Here is a 12,369-nt window from a genome sequence, read left to right as displayed (position 1 = left end):
CTGTTATAAATTGGAATTGCTTTATCATTGTATCATTGAACTTGCTATATTGGTATGTAAGAAAGATACTGATTTTCTGTATAGTAATTTTATATCCTGCTTCACTGAATTCTTTTATTGTTTGATTTAATTTTACCTTTCATTCTCATTTTATTCTAGAAAATAAATCATACCATTTGCAAATAGAGATAATTTTACTTCCTCTTTTCTAATACCTATGACTTTAATTTTTCTTGTCTGATTATATTGGTTTATAATTTTAGTACAGTGTTCAGTAGTAGTGAAGATGGTGGACATCCTTCTTTTGTTTCATTTTAAAGGAAATGCCTGTAACGTGTCTGTGTTAAGTAAGATGCTGACCCTGAGGATTTTCTTTTTATTTTTGAAATATAATAGTTTTACCAGTGTCTCAGGGTTAGTTGATATAGGTCTTTTTTTTTTTTTCTGGTACCCAGTGAACCTTTTCAAAATAAATGTTTAGAACTTACGTTATTTCTGGCAAAATGTTGTTGTTATTATTTAAGATTATAGTTTTAAATAGTAATTCTGTTCAGTTGTTATTCTTCTTCAGGGATTTCAATTTTATGTAAGTTAGATCTTCTTTGCCTGTTTTACATTTCACCCACTGTCTCTCTAAACCTTTTTACTTCTTTCTTTATCTCATTTTCATTCTCTACTTTTTCTACTTTATTTAAAGCCCTTTCCCAAATTTTTATTCAGCTGTTTTCTTCCAGGAGCGCTTTGCAGTTTGTCTGATTACTTTTTTGCCTCTCAATTTCTTTTCTGGTTTTTAAACAACTTCTCTTCTTCCTGTTATCTTTTATTTCTGTTCCCTGTTTCTCAATTTCTGATTCATGTTCATTTTTCCAATCTTGAAATCCTTCTTTGAGGGTACTTAATTCAGTTTGAAGTGTTAATAGTTTTCTTTTGATTTATTACTGATTTTTTGTGGATAATTCTCATCAGTTGAATTGTTCTGGTTTTCATTTTCTGTTTTCAATACTTGTAGATTATTTGCATCTTTACATTTCTTTGGACAGGTTTGGTGGTTTGAATTTGAGGTAGTGTTCATGATTTCTAGTACAAGAGCACCCTCTCTGTCAGAAGAGCAAAGTATGATTTTTTTTTTTTTGAGGGACGACATGCATAGGAGGGAGTGTATGTCCTAAGATTATTTTTATTTCTTTTGTAGGATTCTAAATTTCCTCTTCTCATTTCTTTTTTCTGTCACCATATGGTTTCTAAGGCACTCCTTTTCATCTACCTCTTTTTTTCACCTGTTTTCCTTTTGAAACTGCCTTTCCAAGATAGCCTCATTGAATCTTAGTCTCCTCCTTTGAAGTTTCTTCCATGTATATCTGTTCTGATCTACCAGCAGTATTTTTTAGTATTTTCACACTTAGGATACTCTCTTTCATTCTGCTTTTGATTTTACTTCCCTCCTATGCCCACCACTAACTCCTGTCTGCTTTGTTCTGGACAGTTTTTTCAGACTGTCATTGATCTTTGAGAAGTTTTGTGATATATGCATGAAAGATAACTCTGGGATTTAGAACTTATTTTTCACTTAGGTGTAATTTGAAGTTTGGAGATTCTCTGTTGTTTTAGTTATGCTTAGAACTTAGGTTTTCATCTTTTTGGTTTTTCTGAGTTTGGGTTGTGAGACTCAGATTTCCCCAGGTACCATTAATTTGTCTACCCAGTACTTAAATTAATTATGTTTTATGATCATTTTTCCTTTGTGTGTTTATAATATATTGTAGAAAGATTAAAAATATTCTGATATCTATATAAATATTTATGAATCTTATCTTTATTATTACTTTTTCTTGTCACATACAGTATATTGAAAAGATACAGCTGTGTTTCTTCTCCCCCTGAAAATTAACAATGTTAGCATTGGCATTGAAAATCAGTAAGAATCCTAAGTAATTTTGTTTAAAAATTTCCTAGTGAAATGAATCAGGTCTAGTTTATTTCCACTTTTTGTAAAGGAGTTTACTTGTGCCAGCAGGAGCTTGTTGAGATCATTATGATGGTGATGATATTGCTGTTACTTACTGCTGATAAATTTGGAAGATGCTAACATATTTAAAAACTTTTTTCATTTAACCTGTATTGATTTTGAGATATACCTTCTGTTGCTTCTTTTAGCCTAAAGGAAGTTTTTCTTGAAATTGAGATCTCAAAGAAAATTAGTTGTGTAATTCTCACCGTAAGGATAGGTGGTAATAAAAAGCATATTAAAATATAATAGAATTATTTTTCCTTTTAACTAGAGAAACACCAATATTTGTCATATGAATAGTCCTTTCCCCACAGTAAGTCACTTTGGGTTTAGGAATACAATTATGGTAATAGAACTGGTAGAACATCTTAGCATTACTTAGATAACTGTTGCCTGAAGATATCTGTACATTTTAAAAGATAAAATAGAAGCTTACTGTGTCAGTGCAATTAAAAGGGAACATTTTATTTATGCCCAGTGAACTGTTTGTTACAAGTTTTGAAATATAATTTCTTCATTGTATATTTTCACCATATTTTCTCTATTTAACATATCCTAAACACCTTTTCCTTTTCTGGAAAAGTTTCCAAACATTCAGTTTTAAATTCCTTTTTTTTTTTATAACACTTTGTTTTTCTTTATAATATAGAAATTCATATTTGTTGAGCAATTTAAGCTTTGCAGTAGACCTTCTCTCTTTTATTTAGAATACCTTAAAAGCAGAGTGGTAATTATTTCCTTTTCCTTCAGGGTTAATTTTGAAGAAATCCTTTTGTAGCATTTAACTTTCTAATAGAAAACAGAGTTTCTTAGGGAAACAAATTAGGTCAGTGCCTACTGGAAACCAGAGTTGTTTATTTATATTTTTTGATGGCAAAGTTTCTTCTCCTTAATTTAACTACAGAATGATGTTTAATGAATATATTGGTAGTTCATAGCTAAACTGTGGGGGTAAGACACCATTTTATAAGTTATTGATTTAATGTTGGTAAAAGCTTCACTGTTGTGGGCAAAAAACACACTTCTGGGTTTGTGCAGATGTTTTATTGTGATAGATCTATTATCCAGCTGTTAGAAGATAAATGACGGATCTTTCCCATTTTCCATGCCTCAAGAAAATTGAAATAAGAAGGGGAATATCATTTGGGCTGTATGATTAGGGCAGGTTGGATGGCCATTAATTTAAGAGAAGAAAATCTTGGCAGCATTGGCCAACTTACACCATATTATCAATCAAACCTTGATGCACTTCTTGTGATGACCCAGCACTCTCAGGTTTTTGCAACGTTAATTAGAATTCATGACAAAATAGATGCAAGGAAACGTTTTGTACCCTTCATAATTTTATAGAAAATTTATTGTTATTAGAGGAACCATTTGCTTAGTGTGATTTTTTTCATTACCAGCTTGTCAACTAGCATAGATAATCTGGAGAAAATATGAACTCCATAGATGGAGTGTCACTTTTGTTGATGGTTCGTGTAGTTTACCTTGGAGCACAGCTAATGGCTGAAGTTCATAGCAACAGCACAGAAAAACGTGGCAACCAAGGGAAGATAAATGAACCATGTTTATTGCTTTAATATAAAAAATACATAAATGGAAAACTGCATTTGAATTTGATGAGCTCTTTGCTAGTTTTGTTGAAGTGATTTATTTTTCCCCTTAGATAAAAAGCTACTGTTGACACAGTGAGATGGAAATTAACTGTCTGTTTTGGGGAAACCAATATTTTTGGTTTTCAAACCTGAGTAGATCATTTTGTTTTAATTCTGGAAGTTTTATAGAATATTGAACATTTAATAGATCAAAATTATCAATTCTTCTGGCAGTGTTTAGCCTAGGGTCAGTTGTTAAAATTATACAATAAAGTATCTAAAATAGTCAGTTTTATTTTGTGAAGTTTCTTTTCTTTACATTCTTCCTAATTATTTTTGTGTTTCTATAAATTTTATCTGTACTTAGTAATTATTTTCTTTCCATTTTCATGTTATTTGTTAATACTTAGAACTATTCTGTACTGATAGCTTTTGTTTAAATCAATTTAATACCACATGGGAACTGATTTTCCTTTTGTTTGGTGACTAAACATATTTGAAAAAAAAAAAAAAGAACCCCTGAGTTTAGGCATAGTAGCTTGATTTTACATAGTGTTCCTTACATTGAAACTTTGTTAAATTCCCATTTCAATTTCATAGATTATTCTATTCTAAGTGATGTTATTTATTTTTATACTTTAACACGCTTACCAACTTAAAAAATAATGTATCTTAATATCAGATTGACATATGTAATATATATAAGTAGAAATATATTTCACAAATACCATGTTATTCAATAGTTTGATGTTATAAACTTAGTTGTTTTAAGAGATTTTTAAATGATAATTCTAATCTTTTAGAAATAAGATTATTACATAATTTCTGAAGAGTGATTTGTGCAGAAGACATCAAAATGTGGAGTTGAAAACACAAACATAACTTCCTTTCCATATCAATAGCAAATAGAAAATTATACGTATGATACATTTTTATTTAGTTCACACAAATAATCAGTTCTTTGCTTTTTCGATTGGGGTGCATACATGCTGGGACCAGCAGGCACCAGTACATGGGCTGGGCTGGAGTCAATAAATGCAGCTTCACGTTTATACTGATTGGTAATTCATACAATCCCCACAGGACTGGAAACTTGTTTAGCATAATAGCAAGTCTATATTCTGAGCTGTTTTCTTTCAATTGTATTGTTGGTTGCATATTAATAAACTAAATGTCAGCCAAGTAGAGGGACAAACACTAAAAATATGAATATCATTGTATCTAATATTTTTCAAAAAGTACCATTTCAGTAAGTTATATTTCTATTTAATTGCTTATTTTAAGTCATTGGGGAAATTTTAGATCCTAAAATGAAGATCCCTAGTGTTCTGAAAGAAGATGATATTAATTTATTTTTTCAAAACCGTATTATATTGTTGGCTAACTGCAGACATATCAGTGGTACATATATAGAAGTATTTGTATATTATATAAATTCTGCTTAGCTTGTATCTTTATACCAGAGAAATCTTAATTTCACCACTTTGCAGGAACATGACAATTCCAAAAACAGCATTTATGTTTCATTAACTGGTCTTGGAGAAAAGTTACCTTTCATTGGTAATATATCATTTCAACCTATACACATTATTTTATAAGTAATAATAATGTACTAAAATTTTAGTCAATATGTTTTCCTTGTGAATAAATTATATTGGTAAAAATTAACAAATAGATTAAAGTGTGTTAAGATTTGAAATTGTTTTTGTTCTAAAGAGATTTATGAGTTCCTCTTTAAGATAAGTTCATTGGAATTGTCATTCTCATTTTAAACTGACATGATATGGTCCTTGTTATTGTACTAAATAATGAGTCTTTAGAATATAGGTGAGCCCTTAAAATGAAAACTGTGCATGATTTAATATATTTAATCCACACATGAACAATTTATTGGAATTTAACCTGATGAAATTAAAAATATGCTATTATTTCTAATACTAATACTTCTAATTTTAATAGTTTAGAAAAATATTAGTTTTTTCAGGCATGTTACAGCTTTCAAAATTATTCTTTGAGGGAGTGACTCTCCAAAATTTGTTATTCAAACATGATCATTTTATTAATCAAATGACTGAATTCTTCAAATATTGGTTGCTATTAACATTGATTACACCTCTAGCATGCCTGAGTAGAACCTTTGCTGTGAAGAAAATGTTTTTTAATGAGTTACTATTTCTTTCTCTTATAGCTGGTGGCCGGTAGTGTCGTGATGGCTTTTGAAGAAGTATGCCCGGATAGAATAGACCTCATTCACAAGAATTACCGCAAGCTATGTAATTTACTAGTTGATGTAGAAGAGTGGGGGCAGGTTGTCATAATCCACATGCTAACTCGATATGCTCGTACACAATTTGTCAGTCCTTGGAAAGAGGTAAGTGTTGAATAATCTTACATTTATAAAGTACACTAAGAAAATGGATGAGCTATTAAAAATGTGTACAACAGGTTAAGAGTAGTAAAATACAGAAATCTGCATGTTTAAGGAGGACTCGTTCTTCTCGTGTTCTTTTGGAAAGCAGGAGACCAGTATAAATGCAGAGATGATTGTTCGTTGTTTGGCACTGATTGGTGCATATTTAATGGCACAGTGTCTAAACTTTCAGTATGATGCCTGGTGAGAGGCCCTTGTCAGGGACAGCAGCGTTTTACAGTGTTTGCAGTGACATTGTCAAATCATGGATTTTGTTGTTGTTGTTAGTTACTTTCACACCTTTGAGTCTCAGCTGTTCCAGGTACTCACTTGTAAAAGTAGGTAATGTGATTCTAACATGTGAATTTATACCTAAGATAATTTCTCGCCTTTATAGATAAATATTGTTGAACTTTTAAACTGTTTTTTCCTAGTAGTTCTAAAATGTTTGTTTTCCTTTTTTTCCACTTAAGCTGGTATAATTTTAGTAAAATTAATAATTATGTATACCTTACAGTGAAGTTATTTGTTTTCTTTGTGCAGATTAACTTTAGAAGAATACCTTATTCTCTTTACTGTGTTAACAGTTTAGAAAACTTTTATTACATAGCTTGTAATAGAGCTCTTTCAGTGCATATGTAAGATTTAAATGTAAGATTTAACTTGTTTAAGGAAAATAAATCATTAAACATTACAAGAATGGCAGTCTCATTCATTCTAATCTTGTGATATTTTTGTCTTTTTAAAAAGCAATATTACAGATTTTTAAAACAACTGAATAAAAAGTAAAAGACCAGATATCTCCCAATTATATCACAGTGATTTGCACACAAACTTATGCACAGACCTTGACTGAGTGTTCAGTCCCTATCACTTTTGTTAATTAGAAATAATACTAAAGTGACAGGAAAGTGTATATAAAATGGGAAAATGTTTGTTATACTTGCTTTAGGTGACATGTCAAGTTTTCAAATGTTTAAAGAGTTTTAATGTTTAAAATAGTCATCATTGTTTTCTACATTTACTAAGTATTCTTTGTATTTAAAAGTATTTAAAAATTTTAACATTATATCTTTATCCAGAAGACAATTTGTAATATTGACTCCATCTTAATTTTAATATTAACAAGTGATTGGGTTATTCTACTTAAAATTTGAAGTATGTTTTAAATTATTCATATGTAAAAGTCTTATGCCACATAGGGCTCTTAAACTGATGAAATTTTATCATTGGACAATGTAAACTTTTGATGGCACTTTTGCTGGATTAAGCAACATGTGGCAGGTGTCTTGACCCTTTCATGTCTGTTAACTTTGATGAGAGATTGTTTTGCTAATACCTATTTGTTTGATTTCAGCCAGTTCCTTTCCAGAATGCTATTTAGATGTATATTTTTTTCTGTTGTGTAAGGTTATAGGTAATTTTACCTTATATAGCCACTGTCATTATTTAAAATTGTTAATTTTACTTTCCTGTCATCATCAAATTATTTTTAGTAGCTGTATGCAAGTGACCCTTCCTTTATCATTATGTAGAAATTGGACTTAAAATGTGTATTTTCCATACTTGGTTGTCTAAAAATAGACTTTGAGCTGTCTGTTTTGGGAGGAGGATATAGCTCAAGTGGTAGAATGCATGCTTAGCATACACAAGGTCCTGGGTTCAATCCCCAGTACCTCCTCTAAAAATAAATAAGTAAACCTAATTACCCCCCAAAATTTAAATAAATAAATATTTTTAAAAAGTAAAAAAGAATTTTAAAAAAGATTTCATAAAAAATTAATTAATTTTGAAAAGATCTGTTTGTTTTTGTAGTTTGTGTTTCTGTTCCTTGTATTTTACCTTATTTTAGCTGAAATTAATTTTTAAAGCTGTTTGCAAAGCTAGAAAGTTAAATTCTACACTACTATATATATTTATTCTTTTGACAGGTATTTTTAAAAATTGGTGCTATAATGCATTCTTTATGTTTTCACGTGTAACTCTGTGAACATTAATTTTTACAAGCATGAGATGAAGTCTGATCATTGTCCCGGGTACACTGGAATTGGGCTAAGTTATTTCTTATCTTTGCTACTTACTACTATCTGATCCTGGCATTATTCTAAATTGTGTGGTTGGTAGACTAATTCTGTGGTTTCCAAAGGTGTAGCTCTGTCTTCAGGAAGCACCAGGCGGGCAGTGGTGCTCCCCCCTGTGCAGCTTGAGGGGCTCTTGCCACCGTTCCAAACAGCGGCTGCACCTTTGCCTGCCTTTCGTAGGCAGCTTTGCGTGTGATTTCCTTTCAGAAAGATTCCTTGGCTTAATGCAAAGAAGGAAAGAAAGAAAACCGCTTGAATAGAACATTTGTAAGGATTTAGCTAACTATAACTTTTATAGTTACAGTTATAGTGTTTTTTTTAATTATAGAAGCAGTTCAAGCACATGGTGAAATTTTAAAAAATAAATCTTCCTTCTCATAATCTTTTGGTTGACCCCATAGAGGCAATTATTGGCAACCATTTAATTTCACTTGTTTTGGTGGTTATAAATTTTACTTTGAATGTTACTTTTATTTGTTGATTTAAAATAGTATCAGTTGACTCCAAAATAATTAGGATAACAGGCTTGTGTCTCTTTTTCATTCTGTTCAGTACCAGTGGGAAAGATTTGAAAGGGTCATCCTTTATTGTAGTATTAGAAGTAAGGATCATCAAAGATGCCAGACTTTTGGGTGGCGGGTATTTTATAAAATTAAGGTTCAAGTGGATTATCATATTTAGACCATGTCCATGCTCAGTCTTTCAGTTAACCCATTTCAGACTTCCTCTGCAGCTAGCTGTTCTTCTGTTTCACTGAAACTTTTGAGTGAACAGTCAGCCACTTACAGTCTTGGGGACATTTTTGGCCTAGACTGTAAGTTGCATCCAACCTTTTAGGACTACATAGGGTGCTTTTAACTTTAGAAGTTGGCAAACTGCATTGTAAAGCAAAGTTTGACCATACCTGGAAGAAACTAAGAAGTATTCGGCATTTATATCTGCTTTCATTTTTCTCTTCTCATGTTGTAAAAAGCATACCATGTAGTAAAGAACTGTTGAGTGTTATAGAATAGAAAGACAAAGTGAAACAGTACTCTAGCAGAGTTAGTGCTGAGTTGTTAACATCCTTTCATGACTCTTAAGCATCAGCACTTGAATGTGTTTTTCTGTGGGATTAGTGGAGTAGAGTGGTGTTCATTCTAGTACCCCATCTCCTTTTATATGCAGGCAGAAGTCATTTGCATAAATGCTGTATCAACACCGTTTTATGATATATAAAGGGCCATTTACCTTGAAGTGAAAGGATTTACTCACTAGAATAATATATTGACTTACAAGTTATCTAAAATAATAAATTGCCTATAAATACCAAATTCATTAAAAATTGAGGTTTCTCTTTCAAGTACAATGGACACGTGAAGAGTAATACTATGATACTTAATATTTAGTAAATTATTATTTTGGTGTATTTTCTTATGTTGTATTTTATTTGAGAGGGCAGTGGGAATTACTATACCCATTTTATAGATGAAGAAACTAGGTGTATAGATGTTACTGACTCACCTAAGATAATATTGCTTATAAAAGGTGGAGACAGGAATAGAAACAGAATAATCCAATGCCTAGATCAACATTCTTTCCTTTATATTCTATTCACTCATGACTTTTAAATTAAAATATATTTTTGCTCACTTAAATAAGTTCTGAGTGTTTGCTTATCGTGCTCTAGTCAAAGCTAATTTTGAAGTCCCCCATCCATAGTGCTCAGACATTGCAGTTAGCTAATAACCATGATTACGTTTGCTTTTCAAAGAGAAAAAATTATGTTTCTCATTGAATACTTTAAAACATTTGTGTTTATATGCTTGAAGGGTGGCTAAACTGTTTTTTTGAGGAACTGAAAATTAGTAGAAGTACTTTTTGAGATGAGCGGATGTACATGCTTTTGTCAGTAAGTTCTCAAATGAACACATCATATACAAACAAGCTTCTTCGGGGCAGAAGCGATTTTTAATTTAGTTTATTTGCATCATTATAGATCAGTATTTAGGCTGTTTATATGTAAATGTATGATTTGAGGAACAATTAAGTGTTGACAAAGTAGATTGCAGTCATATCAATTGCAGTGCATTTTCCATAATTTTTCTAACTGACATCTTTGATGATAAATAGTGGATGCCAAGTCAAAGCCGATTATACAGTGCACTAGGAATTCATGGGGCTGTCAGGGAGAAGACCGATTGACTTTAAATTTACATATTAATGAGAAGATTTGTTAAGAGGGTGCTTGACTATAGAAAATAACAGCGTATTTATAGGGCACGACATTTTATAAATACAGCTGATGCAGGAAAATGGAAATTAAACCTTTTAGGTTAATAAATTCAAGAGACTGCTAAAATGCAGATTTGCATTTTTATTTTCTTAAATTTACCTTACTCTTTGCAGCCCAAGTGGGTTTTTTTTTAATTTCTAGGTCAAGTTTGTATAATGTTCAAGGATATAAAATAACTTAAGTATTTTCTTTGTGTCGTTCAAGCCTGTTATAGGAGAATACTTGAAGCGTTAAGGTACATCTCTGAGGCTAAGGTTGCTTTTGTAGAAGTAATGGATTTTAAAAATAAGTGTTATAAAACACCAAGTAAATTTTAAGAGTGATTTAAAAAAAACTTTAGTGACATTAATTATAAACTGAAGTAATAAAACTCTTGTCAATGGGCCTGACAGGAATGTTTTTGATTTTATGACCAAAGCTCTTTAAAGTTGTACTGAATAATGAATTTTTAGAATATAGGTAAGCTCTTAAAATGAAAACTGATAAAGGAAGGATCACTTGCATACAGCTACTAAAAATAATTTGATGATGACAGGAAAGTAAAATTAACAATTTTAAATAGTGACAGTGGCTAGATAAGATAAAATTACCTATAATCTTACACAATAGAAAAAAATATATATCTGAATAGCATTCTGGAAAGGAACTGGCTGAAATCAAACAAATAGATATCAGCAAAACAATCTGTCACCAAAGTTAACAGACATGAAATGATCAAGACACTTGCCACATGTTGCTTAATCCAGCAAAAGTTCCATCAAAAGTTTACTTTGTCCAATGATAAAATTTCATCACTTTAAGAGCCCTGTGTGGCCCTATGTGGCATAAGACTTTTACATATAAACAATTTAAAACATACTTCAAATTGTAAGTAGAATAACCCAATCACTTGTTAAATATTAAAATTAAGATGGAGTTAATATTACAAATAGTCTTCTGGCTAAAGATATGTTGTTAAAATTTTTAAATACTTTTTAATACAATCAATACTTAGTAAATATAGAAAATAATTGCCTTCCCTTCTGTTCTGGTCTGATTGCTTGCTAGGCTTGCTACACAGCTGTTGTTCTGGAATTTAAGTTCTTCCCTCATCTGTGTTAAATCCTCTGTTCCTTAGGCCTTTCTCTCCCTAGTGTCTTCCTGTTTTTGTTTTCCTGGTTTTGATGGGGCATCCTCCAGTGCCTTCTTAAGAATGGGTAGGTAAGAGAGAAAATTTTGAGACACGCAGTGTCACTTTCACTTGATATTTTACCTGGACTCTTGGATTGGTGTTCTCCTGGGTCTTGTATGTTTGAGATGTTACTTCTACACTTGAGTTCTTGACTGGATATACTACTGTTGAGTCACACCTTTTGAGAGCTCTTTAGCCACAGATTTTTCTTTTTTGCAGGTAACTTGACTTTTTTGTTTATATCCTCAAAAATACGGTTTTTTAATTTGTTTTTTCTTAAAATTTTTTGCAGATTAGTGAGGTTCATCTTGGTGTGGCTCATTCTGTATGCTCTGCACATTCACTTCCTTTATTTTAGGAAATTGTCTTTTATGTTTGAGTTTTTAAATTTGATGTTCAGAGTTTTGTTTTTGTTTTTGTTTTTCTTCATTTGTCAATTATCTGCTACAGGAATACCAGTTATTCCATTTTATAATCTTTGTCTACTTTCTATCATCTCTTTAAAAAAATTGCTTTAATGTTTATCTTTTTATTTGCATTCATAATATCCCAGTCTTTGTCAGTAATTTGATTTCCAGTGATCTAATCTGTTACTTATAATTTTTATTTAATTTGGTAATATTGTTTTGATCTTTAAGTTTATTTACTTAGGTTTCAATCTTATATTTTTTACCCTGTGGTTTTATCATCTTATGTTTGAACATGCGGTTTTTTTGAGTTCATGTTCTTAGTAACTTGCTGGAGAATTTTCTTTCGATATATGGAGAATTTTTTTCCAGAATGATTTCTTTGTCTTTTGCATGTTTTTTTTTCTTTTATGCTGTAA

The 12,369-nt window shown here is 31.0% G+C and overlaps 1 protein-coding gene across 1 annotated transcript in view; it reads left to right on the top strand.

The window, feature by feature from the left end:
- Nucleotides 1–12,369, top strand: part of AP3B1 (adaptor related protein complex 3 subunit beta 1) — a 219,960-nt gene that overhangs the window by 67,094 nt on the left and 140,497 nt on the right. Inside the window, exon 7 of the mRNA XM_010975029.3 lies at nucleotides 5,795–5,977. Within this exon, the coding sequence (XP_010973331.2) occupies nucleotides 5,795–5,977 (183 nt within the window). The remainder of the gene's footprint in view (nucleotides 1–5,794; nucleotides 5,978–12,369) is intronic.

The sequence above is a fragment of the Camelus dromedarius genome, chromosome 3 (assembly GCF_036321535.1).
Source record: "Camelus dromedarius isolate mCamDro1 chromosome 3, mCamDro1.pat, whole genome shotgun sequence".
NCBI lineage: Eukaryota > Metazoa > Chordata > Mammalia > Artiodactyla > Camelidae > Camelus > Camelus dromedarius.
This window is presented reverse-complemented; position numbering and strand designations above follow the sequence as displayed.